General features: G+C 42.8%; 1 protein-coding gene across 3 annotated transcripts in view; it reads left to right on the forward strand.

The window, feature by feature from the left end:
- LOC111223817 (E3 ubiquitin-protein ligase RNF220-like) overlaps positions 1 to 19,405 on the forward strand; it is a 181,911-nt gene that overhangs the window by 131,540 nt on the left and 30,966 nt on the right. For 2 of the 3 annotated variants that reach the window (XM_022748098.1, XM_022748099.1), the window contains exons 2-4: positions 5,555 to 5,684; positions 12,618 to 12,666; positions 16,601 to 16,696. In XM_022748098.1, the coding sequence (XP_022603819.1) occupies positions 5,555 to 5,684; positions 12,618 to 12,666; positions 16,601 to 16,696 (275 nt within the window). Of the gene's footprint in view, positions 1 to 5,554; positions 5,685 to 12,617; positions 12,667 to 16,600; positions 16,697 to 19,046; positions 19,255 to 19,405 lie in introns of those variants that run through there. The other variant, XM_022748100.1, reaches the window with a different exon arrangement.

The raw sequence follows: 19,405 nt of genomic DNA on the forward strand, positions 1-19,405 counted from the left end.
GTGTTTTTGCAAGTTGTGCATATTGCTGTGTGTGTGTGTGTGTGTGTGTGTGTGTGTGTGTGTGTGTACATGTACATGTGTGTTGCCCACAAACGTACTGTATATGTGCCAGCTCATAAATCTGGGCCTCGTCTTTCCTGACTCTTATTGTTGTGTTTAAATCCAGTTTACATGCTCGGCGCTCATTAGCTGATTGTGTGTATACTTTACAAGTCTCATTCAATCCCTTTGCAGCAAAGATAGGAACTTCTCAAAGCTCACGGCGAGTCAAACGTTTCTTTGCATCTTTTAAAACGTAAAGCAAAAAAAGACGATATTCATTCCATTAATTTTTTTTCAGCTTTCGGAAACAGTCCAACATACACCAGCCTCCTGCTTCCTGAGCGGCAGGGTGATGGGCAAGATAAAAGCAAAGGGATGACACGCAATACAGGTCATTAAATGGGATTTGGACCCACAGTGTTGTGAGTACAAGGTTTGCCTCTTAGCCCATTGAGCCATGAGGACACCCCAAATGGTTTTTTATCTCTGGTCCCATTGAGAGCGAGTATTGAGCTGACAATCCCTGTCCTCTCTGGAGGTGGCCTTTTACCTCAGCTCATTGTAGTCTGTGACTGGGAGCCTGCGCTATCTAGCATCTATTGATTCCCACTTCATCTGGACCAAAGGAACACAGGGAGAGGGGGAGAGAGACACTGAGAGACACAGGGAGAGAGAGAATACAGGAACATGAAGGATACTGCAAGTGTTAATACAGATTAAACTTGCTGTATGATGATGCACGTCAGTCAATCAATCATTCAGTTATAGTTGCACAAAGAAGGACAGAAGGAAGGAAAGAAGGATGATAAACAGAAAAGGTAAGAAGTATGAAGAGAGAAAAGCCAAAGCAGAGAGAGAAAGTCAGGACGTAAAGGAAGGAAGGAAAGAAGGAGGAAGGAAGCAAGGAAAGAATATAAGGATGAGAGTAAGGGTGAAAGTGAAAACATTCCTCAAGGGAAGGAAGATTCCTCCTCTTTGCTCTCCACTCTTCCGTATGATCTAGCTCTATCCTCCTCACCATCTGGTGTCTATAATTGCCTGTCTAGTTTTTATTTATTATTAGATAATTAGATTTATTTATAGAGCACATTTAACCCGAATTCTGTGTTTGGGCTGCTGGAGACCTCAGGTCTTCTGTAACAGCTCAGAAAACACACTTTCATTGCTTCATTAGCCAAATACTTCAACTGATATTTTCAGGTCTGCTACAGAAAATGACTCATTACTTCTGCTGCGGAGAACCTGCAAAAACACATCTAAATATATTGGATTGATATCAGTTTTTATATATCTGTGATTTTTCCTCTCAAATCCAAAATAAGTCTATTTATACAGTATATCTTATATTGGAGTCTGACAGCTGCTTGTTGTCAATGACAAAACAAAAGTGAACAAAACTTATTCATATTTGTTCTTGTAGCCTATTTAAAAGATAAAATATGTGATAATGCTTTATGACCGTTTCATTCATTCAAGGAGAAAATTAATACACAATTAATTAGTTAAAATGCAAGTGAGCACATGAATAAGTAAATTAATAAACAATAAAAATCAATAATATAGACAGTCAGTCAATGATAATTATGGAAACTACAAACCCTGTAGCTTCTATTATATTACTATAACAAAAGCTGATATTTAGTGGCTCTTTAGTGGCTTACACCTTCATCATTAATTATTCAGACACTTCATATTAAAAACATTTCCCACTTCCTGCTTCTTCTTTTTTTTTTTTTTGTTGGCTCCCATTCAGCTTCTTTTTCTAAAGTTTATTTAAGTTTTTCAGCAGCGTGTCAAGTAGAGGATTTATCAGAGACTTTTGTGACTCTCATATGAATTCCCCCGGACAAATCCACACACCTACTGTACAGCAACGAGTGTCGCTGCGGGTTGAGTTGAGACCAGCGAGCTGTACGTGTCAGCGCCTCAGCAGCCGGTAAATAAATCAGACAGGAGATGCAAAAAGTCAGTGGATATGCTTCCTGCCAGCTGGGTGACATACTGTTCTGTGACATGAACAAAAAAAAAGCCAGTGAGCGCCATTAACTGGATCAAGTGACAGAGAAAAGGGGGGAAGTTGGTGACGAGGAAGAGAGAGAGAGGGTCGGGTTAACTAGAGAGAGAGAGAGAGAGAGAGAGACAGGGTCTGGAGAGAGAAGCAAAAGGGGGACATCAGGAAAACTGGAGATGGAGGGAGTGAGAGAGAGAGAGAGAGAGGTAGAAAGACGGATGGAGGGAGAGAGAAGGGAAAGAAAGTCAGAGAAAGAGAGATGAGACAATCCATCTTGGCACATTAGGGGGGATCAGGCCGACACTCCATCATGGCTGTCAGAGAGATGCACACCTCCTCTCTCCTCTCCTCCGCCCGTGCATCCATCCATCCCTCGTTCGCTCCGCCAGCTGGCATTCACTGAGGGATCTCAGCACTAAAAAGTCCTGTCAGTCCTATTTCCTTGTTATTGTCCAGCCCCCTCCTCACCTCCATCCTCGTCCCCCACCTTCTCCGACTCCGGTGCCTTCCCTCTGCTCCCCGAGATTAAACGCACCCTTGTTGTGCCGCGGGGTGTGTGTGTGTGTGTGTGTGTGTGTGTGTGTGTGAGGTCCAGAGCAGGACATGTGGGGAGTGTGTGTGTGTGTGTGTGTGTGTGTGAGGTCCAGAGCAGGACATGTGGGGAGTGTGTGTGTGTGTGTGTGTGTGTTGCCCCAACATTAATCATCTTTAAGGCGCTGACAAGCCCCGGTGTGCGACATCACATCAACACCCCCCCACCCACACACACACACACACACACACACTCACACCCTTTTCCCCCTTTCCCCTCTCCTCCTCTTCTTCTTCTCTCTCCTCCTCCCCTGGATTTATCTGTTCGTCCACCTCTCCACATCACTCACTTCCCTCAGGGAGCGTTTGACAAAGAGAGGGAAAAATAGAGGGACAGAAGGGAAGAACGAAGGATGAGAAAGAGTGACAGCACAAACGTGAGACAGGAACATGGACAGAAGAGAAGGACGGAAAATAAAAGGGATGAGAGAAAAGACGAATTTAAGGCAGAAATTAAAAGTAAAAGTTGACATCAGACTTTTAATTTACTTGACTTGATTTGGAGCAGCTACTTAATTTGTTAGAACGCTTCACATGCTGGATAAATACTGTTATAACTGTAAATAAATCAAAGGGTTTTTAATCACTGCAGGAGCCTTATCATCTATAATAGATAAATGATCAAATAATTATTATTTATCAATTAAAAAATATATATTTTCTATTCTATTCCTTTACATGGATGTTGATTTTCCATGTGTTCCATCACATCAGAGTCGGTATAATTCGTATGTGTACAGTATGTGTCAGACAGCTGAGTTTAAATCATCTCACAGAATACACAGCTCTGATACAAGTCTTTCCTGTTGCCATTCTTTTGTCCCACCCATGCATTTACATTTTGTTATCATCAATCTGTTGCCAGTACAAATAAAAGTCGTGCATCCATACGGAAAATTCCACAATTCAGAAGGAAATCACTGCACATTGAAAAGCAAAAAAAAAAAAAAGTAAGTGTGCAAAAAAGTGATATTACAAAAGCCTAAAAATAATCAAGCGTAGGCATGTTTGTATACATGCCTCTGTGTGTGTGTGTGTGTGTGTGTGTGTGTGTGTGTGTGTGTGTGTGTGTCCATGTCCTCCAGGTGTGTGTTTGCCTGTGGAATAGAAAGAGCCCCATCAGCAGCAGACAGGGATTGGATCTCTCTTTGTTTGCTGTGGCGGATGGTGACAGCTTCAGCATGACTCAAATTATCTTGTCAAAGCAATAAAGGGGAGAAGGAGAGAGGAGAGGTTGGGGGGGGGGGGGAGAGAGATGGAGAAACAAGGAGAGAAGGGGAAATTTACCAAAGGGAGGAGACAATAAGGCAGAGAAGAAGAGAAGGAGAGAAAGGAGATGAACATAGATCAAGAGAGAGATGAGGGGATGGAAAGAAAGAAAGAAAGAAGGCGAACAATGAAATAATGAAAGAAGAGATGGGAGGTAGATGAAAGAGGAGGAGAAAGAAATGAAACAAATAAATGGGTGGTAGGGAGCAGAAAATTAGAAATGGATGAGGCTGGAGAGAAAGCGAGTGTGAGAGGGATAGGTGTGGAAAAAGAAAAAAAAGGAGGTAGAGAAAGAGGGGCAGAGAGAGAGAGATAGAGAGTAATCGATTACCTATTTTTCAAAGTCACTTAACGTGTCCAGTGCTGTGGGCTCTGTTAAGTAGCGGTGCAGGAGAAATGGGAGGCTGGTATGCGCACACACGCTCGGAGAAAGAGAGGGAGGGAGGGAGGTGACGTGTGTGGCATTTTGTGTGTGTGTGTGTGTTCGTAGGTGTGTGTGTGTTTGTAGGTGTATGTGTGTGTGTGTGTGTGTGTTGCCCACTAGTTGTCTCTTGATGAGTCCTCTTGCAGGAAACTGTTCTGACAGACCAATATGTGAGCAAGGATACATGTCCCCAGAGGGCCGTGTGTGCATGTGCATGTATATGTGTGTGTGTGTGTGTGTGCGTGTGTGTGTGCGTGCGTGTGCGTGCATGCGTGCGTAAAAGAGAGAAACACCAAAGACAAGACAGATAGGGAGTCCCCCCTACCTGGTCCTCTTGTTGCCGTGGTGACAAGCAGTCTAAACAGGATATCCTGGCTGAGGTGGAGCCTATTGTTCGTGCCTTAAAAAAAGCCCATTTGATTGGCTAAATACAGGAAATTCAGGAAGTGTCCTCCAACATTAAGCTCTGAGACACTTTCAATGGATGATATTTTTAGCCGAAGCAGACGCAAAGATAAACCTGAAGAAGTAGCATGTACAGCACGATACACACACTTAACGCACACACAGACACGAAAGGCTGTTTTGCTAAAACTCACACTTAACAATGCGTACACCGTCCACACATAACCCACCCCCCCCACCCACCACCCCAAGAAACACAATGACACACAGACACACACGTACAGGTGGGCCCCACCCTGTGCCCTGCTGATCAAGGACAATGAAGTGAGGTAGTGTTGGCAGACTCTATACAGCATTATCTCATCTGGCTGACGATTCTTTAAATCTGCTTTGACCTGGGACAAACATTACACAATGGAGACCGTACACCACTTTATTCCCCTCTTTGTGTGTGTGTGTGTGTGGGTGTGTGGGTGTGCAGTGCAAGATTATACTGCACATGCACTTAATGTGTGTTTCACATTTCAAGCCTCCGTGCTTGAAAGAATACACAGCGAGTTTACTTGAGTGACCTTGATGCTGAAACTTGAACCTTATTTTCTTGATGTTTAAACAAAAAGTAAAAAGACAGTGTGTTGCATGAAAAACACGACCTCAAACACAGACAGACACATTTGGTTTGTCTTGGTGAAACTACGTGTTGAAGCCTCTGTGCAGGAAATATTCATCTGAGACTCGTTCTGACGCCCTGTTTAGACACAGTGCAAATATGCATGCACATGCTGATGTTTCTCTCCTTGTCTTGTCTCCAGGTAAAAAGAAGATGTCCCTGTACGACAGCCAGGCTCCAGTCTGTCCCATCTGCCAGGTGCTGCTCAGGCCCGGAGAGCTACAGGAACACATGGAGACAGAGATAGAGAGGCTAGCTAGCATATGCCTCAGGTAGGCCTTAAACACATCTCCCCTCAGTCTCTCCCACACTCTCACACACAGTTTACAGTCACGACTGACCAGAGACTGAGCTAACTAGTCGAGAAAGCTGCCCAGATAAAATATGTAAGTAGTTTTGTGGTGGTTAAATGTCTTCTGAAAGAGGCTAGCTTGTTTTTCCTGCTAAGCTAAGCTAAACACAACTGTGCATACCTTTGCTTATGCACAGAAAACAAAGTATGTATATTGAGGTATTTCTTTACTGAATGTCAAAAAAGTCTGATATATTATTTAAGCATATGTCATCATTAATTTGCTGGACTCAGGTGACATTATGGGGATGCTAATGTAGCAGGAAAGGTAAACAGGACTTTCAGAACTCATAAAGGTGAATATTTTTCAGGCGTACAGTGAAGGCTGAGCTTTAACTCAGCTTTTATGTCAGACTCAGTGACCCATATTTTTCCTGAGCAGAGATTTTGGTGCCATAAATCTGCATAAAAGGCAGAGGCATGCCATCAATGTAGCGCTAAGTGTTTCCTACAGGGATTCGGATTCAAACCTGTGACCTGAGGTTCACTGCCGCCCCCCTTCTTCTCCTCGTGGCAGTTGCACGAGCTGTTTTACGGTGGATAAATCAACTGCAAGCCCTTTTAACGATGGGACACAACCATTAGGATCCATATTTCACCTTGACCGCGCGTCTGGCTGTGTGTGCGTGTGTTTGTGTACATGCACGTGTGGCCTGTGTGTGTGTGTGTGGGTGTGTTGGTGCGTGACCCGGTGTCCACCTAAGCGGCCCAGCTTTATGATAGTCCCCATTAACCTGGAGGAACAGGGCAACAGATAGCGTCACCCCACGTGGAAATCACACTTCACCCCCCCCCCCCCCCCCCCCCCCCCCCCGTTTACACCGACTGTACCCCTTCCTCCTGTCCTCCTTATTTCCTTTCCTGCCTTCTTGTTTTCCCATCGCTCCATCTTCGTATCTTGTCCCTAATCCTCCCTCTTCTTTCTTATCTTTTCTTTTCCCTCTCCTTTCTTTTTATACACTTCACTCTTGTCCTCACTCTTCTCATTTTCTCCTCAACACAACTGTCCATCAAACTATCTTCTTCTAACCTGATCCTGTCACTTCATCATTACCTGACTTGACCTTGTTTCTATAAGCTGTTACCCCCCCCTCAAACCACAGCACTGACTTGGGATAAACCCATTGTCCTCAGAGTGAATGGGTCAACATGTATAATTGTTCTTGGCTTTGTGGGGAGGAAAGGATGTATGTAGAGACAGGTAGACAGTTAGGAAGGAAGCTTATATCAATAATGGAGAAAGCTACAGATTGTTAAGAATCTGCCTGCGAGCCTGAACTCAAAAACCAATCAAAAGAATCGTGAAAAATCTTGAAGAATCAAGATGAACAAGAAGGAAAAAGGATGGATGAAGGAATCAGAGTGTGTTTACAGAAAAGCAAATGTAAAGAACTAAATGAGATGAAGAACAGAACTGAAAAATAACATATATGTCTGAAAATTCCCACTTACAGCTTTCAGCCACATCTCATGGCCTTCATCAGCGAAGAGAGTTTGCTCAGTCGTCACGGCAATGGTTAACTACGACTAACTAACTATAGCTGGCTATATCTGTTGACGAAGACCATGAGATGTGGCTGACAGCTCTGGGGAAAAAAAAACAAGTCAGTGGATTGTAGAATTTAAAGCTTGAATAGAACAGAAAGTCATCCATCAGTGTGTGATATGGTGAGGTGTAGGTGTATGCGCTTTAATGATTGATACAGGTTAGTAGTCTGCCCCTCCCTCTGTGGCTCTGAGAGACTCCATCAGCCCGGGGAAGCTCAAAAGCCACATACATGCACAACCACACAGTTATTTAAGGAAACAGCGTCATCCCCCGGGTGAGATGGGACGGTGGCCAAAGTCACGGCTGGCTGATTTAGCTACTCGCCATTAACCCATCCAACACACACACACACACACACACACACAAAATGTCTCAGTGTGTGTTTGCTCATGTTTGAGGGAGCAGGAGATGAAATGAAGGTAGAAAGTGTGTGTGTGTCTGTGTGTGTTATATCGCAAAAGCAACCTCTTTCTTTACCTCACACACACACACACACACACACACACACACACACACACACACGTGGCCTCTCCCTCTCCCGCTCTCTGGCACTCTGCATGGTAGCAGCCATCATTGAAAGTGACAGTGGGAATTTGGTCCAATTTGTAGTAAATCTGCCTTTAATGACGACCAGCACTTGCTGAATGAAAGAGCTGTGGGTATGGAGACGAAGGTGCGTGTTTGAGTATCCTGGTGTGAAGAATGTGTGTCCGCCCGCTCTCCTCTATAGATATCTGTCCTTCTGTGGGTGTGTTTGTTTTCTATATCTTCTCCTCTCTCTTCTGCTGTGTTCTCCCTGCATGTGTGTGTGTGTGTGTGTGTGTGTGTGTGTTTGATTACAACTGCCAACCTGTCCTCTCTTGTGACTGTGAGCTCTGTCGCCTGGTCATGGGCCACAGCTTCTCACGTATGGACATGGAAATCACACGCTCACACATAGAGTTGAGCAAATGGAAATCTATCATGCCCTGTACATGTCAGGTGGCTCAGGGGGGGGCAAAGTAATCTACATACCCCATCACCCCTCCTCTTCATATCCCCACTCCTCTTCCTCTTCCTCCTCCTCCTCCTCCTCCTCCTCCATAATCAATTTGCCTCCACCAGAGGAGCCCCCACCTCTCTAGCAGACAACACAAAAAGGCAAAAAGCAATCAGCATCTTGAGGTTAGCACCATCCCTGCATTCCTCCTTCTATCTATTCCACCCAACTGACAAAAGACCTCTCTCTCTCTCTCTCTCTCTCTCTCTCTCCCTCCCTCTGGCGGGAGGGGCGGAGGACCCTGTTAGCTGTCAGTCAGACCTGGTCCGTTTCTACTTGTGTAGGATTGATGCAGATTTAATCAGGTTTGGGGAGGGTGGACAGTTTCGCTGAATCGTATTGCTTCTAAATTACTGATCAACCCGATGCAAACTAATGCTGTGACTGGTCCAGATAAAACTGTGTCGCAGCCGCAGAGGCTACTCCAGTAATTTAAATAGTAATAATAACAGTAGTACTTTTGACACGTTTTGGATGCAGAGATTCTATAACAAGAAAATATAACTAGATTTTCTGGAATAAATAAAAACATTAACATCTCAAATGAAACTTATGATGATTCCTCACTAAAGTATTGTGAGTAATGCAAAGTAGTTCAGATTAATATAACATTATTCTGCCTCCAAACTATTTTAATTTTCCAAAACTGAAACTATGCTTCTGCGTTCTTCTCCTACTTTCTACCACAATGCGTTTAGTGGTTGTAATGTCCTCTGTGATTCTAAGACGAGCCTCCCAAAGTATGACTCAGTCCGTTTTTAGACAGAAATTATAACAAAACATTTTTTTTAATTCTCTCTCTCTTGCAACTCCCACAATTTAGTGGCTGTTTAATACTGAGTCACTGTTGAATATGAGACCTATCTCAGCTTTTGCTGGTGCTTTTATTATGAAAAACCACCTGTAATTTTATTGTAAGTATGTCCACAGTTTATTAATTATTATGAATTACTAATCATCCTACCTGGAATTTCAGTCTTAATGCACAAAACTGTGGGTCTGTACAGTGATTCATTAACTTCAGAGGTTGTTGTTGCAGTCTCCAGTTTTCATGTTGTCCATCAGCCCACAGGATGTATTACACCCACAGTCCCCTAAAATCATTCACTAAATTTAAATACATGATTTTAAATTTTTGATCATTTTTAATCCTTATGTTTTAGTCAGTGAACACAAAGTCCTCTTTCTCAAAACGGTACACTTGACCCATCATCTGACCCCTTGTACCTATACCGTATGACTACTTCCTGTTTATGATCTCACAGGTTCTTGCCCCTCCTTTAGGTTAAGCCAGTTCAGAGCAGGTCCTGTATGACGCGCTGGGACAATGTGCTGTAAGATCTGTTTGAAGCAGCAACATGGCCTCACCTGTCCCCCCCCCCGTTCACACACACATACACACACACACACACACACACACACACACCTTATTACCACAACACATTTTAAATTGCTTCATGTCCCGTCTTTCATTCCTCCCTTCCTTTCCTTTTCCTCCCGTCTGTCTGTGTGTTTGTTTCACTTTGTTGTGCTGCTCATTTCCACTCTCTTCTCCTTTCTTTGAAATGGCAGGCAGCTGGAATTTCCAGCCCCATAACCCTCGCCATCAAAAATTCATAGAACCGGGCAAACAGACGTGTGAAGCTGCGAGAAGAGGCGGCGATGACACACACCAACTCTCCCATCACTCCCTCTCTTTCTTTCTCTCGTTTTCCGTCTTCTTTCATCTTTCCCTCGCTCGATCTCTTTCTTTATGTCGCCCGCTCTCCCTCCCTTCGCCACATCTCTCTCTCACCTCACATTTCATCTCCTTCTACCTCTTTTCTTTCCCCCCTTTTCACTCTCCTTTCATCTCTCTATCACCCCCTCTGTCATTGTGGCAATTTTCTCCCATCGCGGCAGGCATGCGACTGCTGTCCTCTCGCTCTCTCTCTTCCTCTCTCTCCCTCTCCCTCCTTCTCTTGTCACTGTTTGACACCGTCAACAAGCAGGTAGAGGTGGCTGTTATTGTTGATGCCTCTGCAGAGGTTCCAGGTAATGAATAAAAGAGAGATAGAGGGAGAAGGAGAGAGAGAGAGATGACAGAGACAGAGGTAGAAAAGGGGTAAAGAGAGGTGTGTATGTGTGTGTGTGTCTGTGTGTGTTTGGGGAGGCTGGGTGCTGTTGGCAGATTCACCTGCATTACACGGCAGCTTGACTGTGTCACCCATGTTTATTCTCTTTGTTGGTGGAGGTGAGGCCCGCTGTTCAGCTTTCACACACACACACACACACGCAAGACATGGACACACACACACGTACACACAGTTGCAATAGATGCATATGCACATCCACAGATACACAGAGCTCAGCAACAGTAATGACATGTTTCCACAGACAGGTTCACCATGAACAGAGGCTTTTAATGCATACAAACACATGTATATACTAATATATACAAACTAATTCATCTTAGAAGAAAAAAGAGTCAGTCACATCAGTGCAGCAACAAGCTAATATCAATAATAACTAACAACTAAGTTTGCCAGTATCTACTTGTTTGATTTATTTTGTCAAGTTTTGGTTAAAAGCCGTGTTAAAGATGCTTTTTTAAGTTTTAATCCTGTGTTATCTCGTAGTAGCTACATGCTAAATCTCACATTTCATCAAATTTTGAGAATTTACAAATCAGAATTCCTCTCTTTTCTCTTCCTGTACAATATGTTTAATGCACTTGGGGTTGTGTACAAAAGTATACAGCATCATATTTGATTCAGGTGACCAGCTAACCCTGCTCATCATCGTTAGCCCCTGACTGCTAGCTTTCAAGGTTGCAGCTTCGAGCAGAGCAGACAGCAGCAGGTGTTGTGTTTGGTTTTTAGCTGGCAAAAACTACATTTCCAAAAATCCTCTTCATCCACCTGCGTAGCGAAGAGCTAGGAGGCTAACTGTTCATCACCGCTCCCTCTCTCAACACAGCTCTGAATCACGAATCATGACTCTTGGACATTCCCGTCAAATTTTGGAGAATTCAATCAAATCCCATTGGTGATTATACCCAGCCCACATATTCCATTTCACTTGGAAATAAATCCCATTTAGGAACAAAAGGCAGTCCATCTGCCGTTTGAATGGGCCTTTAAAAGGGTACTCAAGCAATTCAATATCGCACCTCCATCAAGTTGAAGGACTCACAAAAGACAGAAAAATTGAGGCGCCGCAGCTTTGATTTTAAGGCCAAGATATCCCAAAAATTTAGTCTCAAGCTCCAAAGGCCTACATTTCCCATCATGCAGTCGTTATCTTCCATTAAACCCTTTCTGTTCGGTAAAGAAAAATGGCGTTCAGTACACCTTATATCCCAGAATGTGTACAGCACCTCATACATCCGTCCCTCGTCTCATCATGTATTCCTTCCTAACTCTGTGCAGCTACGCATTATATCACACTGCTCTTACATTTTCCTTGTCTTGCTCTTCTGCCTTTTTGTGCACCACTTTGTAAATTCTTCTCTCAGATAAGTGACATATAAATAAGGCTTCTTATTCTTATTATCCACCCATCCATCCATTGAAAAAGGAAATCCCTTGTCTGCCAAGGCATGCTGTCAGATTAGAGGTCACGCTCAATTCAGTTTCAGGCACCATTCTTTCCATGGTTTGCCACTGTCTGTCTGTCTGTCAGTGTGTGTGTGTGTGTGTGTGTGTGTGTGTGTGTGTGTGTGTGTGTGTGTGTGTGTGTGTGTGCGCTTATGTGTGTGTCCAAGGAGGTCTGGAGTGCTAACAGGGTCTCAAAGCAAACATGACAACCCTGTCTCGCTTTGTCAACGTCAAGCCTGTCGCAACACTTGAAGAGGCTCAGAGAAATGTATCTCTGTGTTCGGGTGAAAGTCGGAGAGAGAGAGAGAGAGAGAGAGAGAGGCAAGAGGGACAGAGAGAAAAGTGGGAAAAGAGAGAGAAAAACAGGTGACTAAAGAAGAAATAAAACCCACGAAGGAAAAGCACTTGGGTAAATGAGAAGAAGAAAAAAGATCAGAAGTCTGTTTTGTCGGTTGAATTCAGGAAGGACGGATGGATGGATGGATGGATGGATGGACAGAGAGTAAGAGAGAACGAAGGACCAGTGGATTAATGTGAATGGATGTGTGAAGATCTCTTGGTGTTACGGATCAGGGAAACACCTTCCAAAAACACACAACCCCAGAGATCGTGTATGTTGGTAACAGTAAGTGTAACCAGATTAAACTGCATTATGTAATATATATTCTGTATTTTTCTCTATTGCAGTAAGAACCCTTCACCCAAGGATGGAGTGACCACTCCAGGAACCCCTAAGGTGAGATCAACCTCATTTTCTCATATAATATTCATTTGCAAACATGTAATGTGACATCTGTGTTTGTGTTCATCCCTGTGGAAATCACCATGTCGTTCATCTTCCTGCCTATTTTTTATCTCCACCTATATTTTATATTTAAAATTTAAGCACAAGTTTGTTTTATACATTTTATTAAAGGCAGAAATGCCAACAAGTGATCAGTAACATGGCCATACATCAAAACTGTCTATATTAGCATTGATGTAGTACAACAACAAAAGAAATGCAAATACAAAATTAAATGTGTGCATGTGTCCATCTATCAGAGCTGTTACTCTGATGCTGTGATGCTGATACTCTGTTCCTCTCTGCTGCACTAAGGGTACATCATCTGTACTGTAGGCCTCTGTCTTATATCTCACACACACACACACACACACACACTCACACACACACACATTCACAGGCACACAAAAGTACCAGTCTCCTGTGATCCAACAGGCAGCCGGGCCAAGAGGCACTGTACTGTGATTGTTCCAATTAGAGAGACAAAGAGAGAGACGCAGACAGACAGAGAGGGAAGAGGAGGGAAAAAAAAAGGGAAGAAAAAAAAAAGACAGATAACGTCAAACTGTAGGAATAGTCGGATTCATGATGCCATCAAGTAGCATTCCCTTATAGTGTCTGCCTCCGCTAACTCATCTGAACACATCACTAGCTGCCAGACGGAGACCCCCTTTCTAAGAGGAGAAGAAGACCTTTCCACGTCTTTAACATGTTCTCTACAGTAGGTTTAATGGAAAAGTCCAACTCGCAATGCAGAGGACCTTGAATAAGCTGCAGGGCCTGTGGATAGATGTGATAAGATAAAGGAAAAAGACAGACAGGAAATAACAAGATGGTTAGAATAGAGGGCAGACGTAGAGGGTGTTGCATGCTTGTGGTATTGGACATTATACCGGCATATATAAATCCAAAATGAAGATTTTTTTATGTTATATCATATGACAAACTCAATCCAATATGGCTGAAAATATGCAGTTGAATTAATCTACTCTATTGCTAAGACCTGTGTCAATGTTTTCTGCAAGAACCCCCGAAGCGATCAGGTGCTTCATCATTTCCATGTTTGTTTTTTCATCTCTACCTAAAAAACCATGTGAAAGTCAGATGCCCCGCTGCAGAAAAAACAAGTACATATAACGTGCACAGGAATGCCACATGAGAGTTGTAGTATAATTCAGGGGGGATGCATTTTCATTCCCACACACCTTTGGGTGCCGACCCAGGCTTAGAGCAGTGCTCACGGCACTGTGGGTGGGCTCGTACTTGAGAAAGGCAGACGGAGCGAGGGTTGAGGGGTGAGCGCTGGCCTTCCTCTCCGACCGTGACTGCGCATCTCACCACCGTTGTTTAGTATTCAGCGGCAGAGCATGGAGAATGGAGAGGGCCAGTCTGAAGCACACGGGCCTGTTGTTGTCGTCTCCTCCCCAGCAGGCACCACCCAACCCTGTTGGACCGGAGATTAACCCCAACGCACCTCCTTATGGGGGTGTTAGGCCCACTTGCTAAGATAAGGTGATTGGGTTAGAGGAGAAACATATTACATCTGTAGAGGCACACACCCTTTGACACACACACACACACACACACACACACACACACGCATGTCAGATAATATTCCATTTCACTTGCACGTGAAGAGATTTAGACACATACACCTTTTTCTCTTTGCCTCTCTTTATATTTTTAAATATTGATTTGCACTTACAAATCCCTGAAATAAAAATGTTAAATATTTCTACAGTGAAAATTCACAAAACACACTTTGTTTTACCATATTAACAGTCAAATTTATGCTTAAAGTTTCTGCACAGTGAGGTGTAAAACCAGTGATTCACCATAATCTCCCTGTAAATGCAACCTTTTTGTAGCCAGTCTCTTTGCATGTGGCTTTAATTGGTTGGTTTAAAAGACCAAAATTTCAGTGGAAGATGTTCATTTATAACGTAGAGTAGCGTTAAATGTCATATTCTAATGATAAAACTTAAGCATATTCCCAGATGCCCCCAGGTAAATGATTCCTGACCTTTTTAAACCTGGGTAAAAGAGGAAACGAAGATCACACACACACATACACACACACACACACAGAGGCATAAAAGCACCATGCATAATGTCCAATTTACTGTGGCAGCACTGGAGGTTGGTCATTTCTCACATATTATTATTAGATTACTGCTGTCGAGCACTTAAGCCTCTGCTCTGCCCCTTTCCACTTGATTAATAGGAGACGACTGTAAATACAAATATTTCATAGCTGCCTTGTAAAAAAAAAAAAAAACTGCAGCAGCACAGGCACACATGAAAATATAAGCACACACACACACACACACATACACACACACACAGCTGTGTCAGGACTAAGCCTTGTAAAAAAAAGTGATATTGCCTCTCATTTCTGCTCCTGTTCTCTTTTTTATCTGCTTGCTTCTTGTTCACTTGAGGAATTCCCTGGATTGTGTTTGTCACAGAGTGGGTTAGAAGCTGGGATCCTTTTATATGTGTGTGTGTGTGTGTGTGTGTGTTTGTGTGTGTGTGTGTGTGTGTGTGTGTCTATGAGAGAGAAAGAGAGAGAGTGTGTGCGTGTGTGTGTGCAAAGTGTTGTGAGACAGATTTATGGACAAGCAGTGTCCCATAATGTCAGACAGTTACTCTCCTCCTTTTCAGATGTTTACCCTTCCTCCTCTTTCCTCCTCATCTCCTTCTTCTTCCTTTTTTTTTTTCAGTCTCTCGTTCTTCCCTAACTCCTCTTAATGTCCCATAAACATTAACTCTAATCAGTGGAAGGGATTTTATAGACAAAGTCAGGCAGGTTACAGTCATCATCAATGACGTGTCGCTCTCAGCATCTGTGGCAATAACACTCATGGAATAGTCCAAGGGTAAAGATTCCCCAATCTTTCTTTTCTATGTAAGAGATCGAGTATCAGACAGAAATAAACTTTACATTTAGAAATGTAATTAATTACCTTTTTTTTTTTTACATTGTTCATTTGATAAACACACAAAAAAAAACTTTAATTTTGTTGCAGTTCTTTCCAACATTTTACAGTCTTATTATAGATTTTGCTTTAAACTGAGCCCTCACAGAGCAGCGTACCTTTCAGCTGCGTTCATCTCTTATGCTTTAGACTGCACAGCCTCAGCTATCTGGCAACACGATACACGGGAGAGTCCCACCAGTAAAAGTGGAGTGGAGGCACTAGTGGCAGGATCACTAGTGTAGTGTAGTGAAGTGTTATTTATTCCTAGCTTTATGTTTCATGACTAAAGGTCAAATTAGATAATAAAAGAAAGATTCTATGACATTCATGTATTTGTTCAGGCCATGATGCGGTATCGGCCGATACTGATAGTTCAGGTATCGGGAAGGAAAACTGACACTTCAACTTCATTCAATGTTTACACCTAAACTAGCACTTCAACTTCTTTCAGCTCTTCCATTTTGACTGCTTGTGAAATTCTTGATTTGTTCTTCGGCTGCCATTTGAGGCCACAACTTCAAAATTTCAGCAGCCAACACACAAATGTTTTCCTCACAACATTTAGCCTTGTCTGCTTTGGGTCCAATACAATAACATAAAAAGCCAGGGGACCTTATGGCCATGTTAAATCATTCAAATGATCTTATTGTCAAGCCAAGCCGAGGGGTAACAAGCAGTGAACAGTGAAATTGTATCTGTTTTCTTTACGTCTAAATTTCTTTGGAAACAGCATTACTCTTGCCTTGTCCATGTTTATTGATTGTTCCCATGCAGCAACTGTCATGCGAGGACAGGTGCAGGTGTAATCGTTGCTCCAGAGGTGATAATATAACAAGATCATCTGCATATAGAAGACATTTTATTTATCTCTCTCTATCTTTCTCTCTCTCTCTTTCTCTCTCTAGTCGATGCTGTTGTCGGTGCACATCAAGCGTGAGGGAGAGTCTCCCGTGGTCTCGCCTCTGTCCTCTGAAGACGCCCACCACTCCGACAGATACCAGGTCACACTCACGAACACACACACACACACACACACACACACACACAGAAGCCAATCATAACTGAGAATACTCAGTGGCCATGATATAATGGTAAATATAAACACCTCCCACAGTCAAATGAATACCTTCATTTTTAGGCAGTATGCTGGTATATTGGAATATCAGGAACTAAATCAAAGACCTAATTACCTGATATTATTAGTATTTTGCTGCTGAGAAAACAATGAATTAGGCAAAACATCAGTGTTGCCCTCCTAAGACTCCGGTATTCTACTTTGTGTAATTGAAAATGGCACCTTCTCAGTGCTGCTTTCTTTTGGCTGTTTTATCAACGTAGCAAATCGTGAGACCAGAGATCCATAAAGTACTGAATCAAATTGTGAATTTCCCTAATTATGACAGATGTATAACAGTACCGTACAGCAGGGGATGATGGTAGATTTTGGTTTTTCCGCTCTTTCAGCAGTTAAGTTGACCAGCAGGCCATTTCTCCTTAAATCTCAGCTGTCTTTAAAGCCCTCCTTGACTGCTTTTATCTCTTATATTCATCAAAGTTTGTTCGGGTAATTCTTCCAGCCATGATGTATCTCTGGGTTAAGTGGGTTTCCCCCCTTACACCATAAAATAAGAACTATTAAGTCCATGCAGACGTTACATCCATACGTTCAGGATGACACAGCTCATAAAGACCTTATAGCGATAAAGTAGATTTTCTCATTAAGTGAAACTGCTGAAATCACCTTATATTATACAAATGATTAAGTCAATGGTGACTCTTTTTAACACCCTGAAAATGAAGCATAATGGCAGACTGGCCACCTCCTCTCTGCCTGTCAGTCCGTCTCAGTGCTCTTCTCCTCTCTGCCTCTTCCCATCTTCTAAAAACCTGACCTATCTTGCAGCCATTCAGTGAGTGTATCATAATGATACGGTAGTAGTGGCGATGCATGGCAAGTGGGCCTATAACTCAAGTGCAGGTAGGGAGGGGAGAGGAGGGAAGAGAGGGAAGCAGTGAGGAGATGAATGGAGGGCCAGATCAGGAGGAGGAGGCCCTGGCCGCTTGACGGCTCTCGCTGATGGACGATGGGCCGGCGGTGAGAGGACTGAACTGCTGCCTACTCACTGTTGCCGTGTCAAAGAGAGGGCATCCATAACTGCAGCTGGGGGTGCTTTAGTCAGCACATATAGCTAAAGACATGCGGGCCTCTGGGTTTGAATCCCTGCAGACCTGAGGCGTACATTCTGCAAGAGACAGGGGTGGAGAGGATGAAGAAATCTGACCTCGCTTAATTTATTTCATAATGCTATAATTTTATTGTTACGACCGTTGCTTTTAATCATGCAAGGAATTTACCCCAGGCATCCTGAACTACTGTAGACCCCAAATGTTACAGATTCACTTGTGTACAGCACCAATGCCAGTGGATAGTATCTGAATTTTTAGGTACTTTTTATTTTATCCTACTTCATACTTCTACTCCACCACATTTGTGCTGTACTATTTAATCCTCTACCTTTATTCGACAGTTGTATTTACAAGCTGCTTTGCAGATTTTACATTAAACAGTAGATGGTTGAGGCTTCTTGTTACATTCAAGACCCAAAAATGTAAAATGAATACAAATTTGTGTAGCAGAACTTTTCCTTCTTACCTTCCCCATTCATTTCTCACAACTTCCCAGATATATGAAGAGGGCCCAACCCTTATGTTGGGAACCACTGGACTTCGAACTGTATATAAAGTAGTTAAAACAATATCTGATATGTTTTTTTTTTTTGCATAAATGAGTACTTTTAAGTTTGATACACAAGCACAGTTTTCTGGTAATTATGTAGATAAATCTGTACTTAAATAGAATTTTGAATGCAGCATTTTTACATTGTTGGTTTGGAAGGATAAGAATAGGCTGCTTCTTCTTCCACCACTTACAGTTGCATAATAAGGACTTGTTTGATTAGTAACTGTCACAAAGCTAAATAATCTGCCGCACACAGGAAGAAAAAAAAGCTAAATATGTGTAGAAACCACCAGGAAACTACTCTTTAAGAGTGAAAATTGGAGCATTTCCACAAAAAAACACCAAATTATCAAGCTTAGTAACATCTTTTTTTAGGGCAAAATCTTCTCATTCTTTTGTATAAGCTTATATAAGCAGTATTATTTATAGTAGTAGTACAATAGTTGTGTATCTAATGTAGTCTGTATGGACACACTAAACGCACTACTGAAAAGGAAAGTGCTTAATAAAACCCGCTGCTTCCCCCCAGCGGCCGACATCCGGAACAACATGTGACGTTTCCCCACTTCCGCCTCTAGCGCGTCACATGATCACAACAAGCCAACATGGCGTCGGTTGTGAGTAGTTTTTTGCCGATACGGGCGCCACTTTCAATCCTTTTCCATCCGTATTAAATATTAGACACAAGCGTTAGTTTGCAGCGATGTAGAGTATCTGGAGACACACCCGGGTTATTTACAGCAGCGAGTTTTAGCGGCTGTAGAAGGAGCTGTGGCGGAAAGCCGACAGGTTATGGAGGAGCTGGAAAACAAGAGAGAAGTAGGTTTAATTGTTTACAGTGCCCCAGTCACCTCTACACAAGCCTCTCAGCATCCAAAGCAATCTCACTCTGAAAAGTTATCTTTGTCCTCGTAAACATTTAATAATGTTTCTTTGGTATCTAATGTTTATTTCCTCTCCTCTTTTTTTC

This window comes from Seriola dumerili, unplaced genomic scaffold (genome assembly GCF_002260705.1).
Source record: "Seriola dumerili isolate Sdu_G_001 unplaced genomic scaffold, Sdu_1.0 BDQW01000116.1, whole genome shotgun sequence".
NCBI lineage: Eukaryota > Metazoa > Chordata > Actinopteri > Carangiformes > Carangidae > Seriola > Seriola dumerili.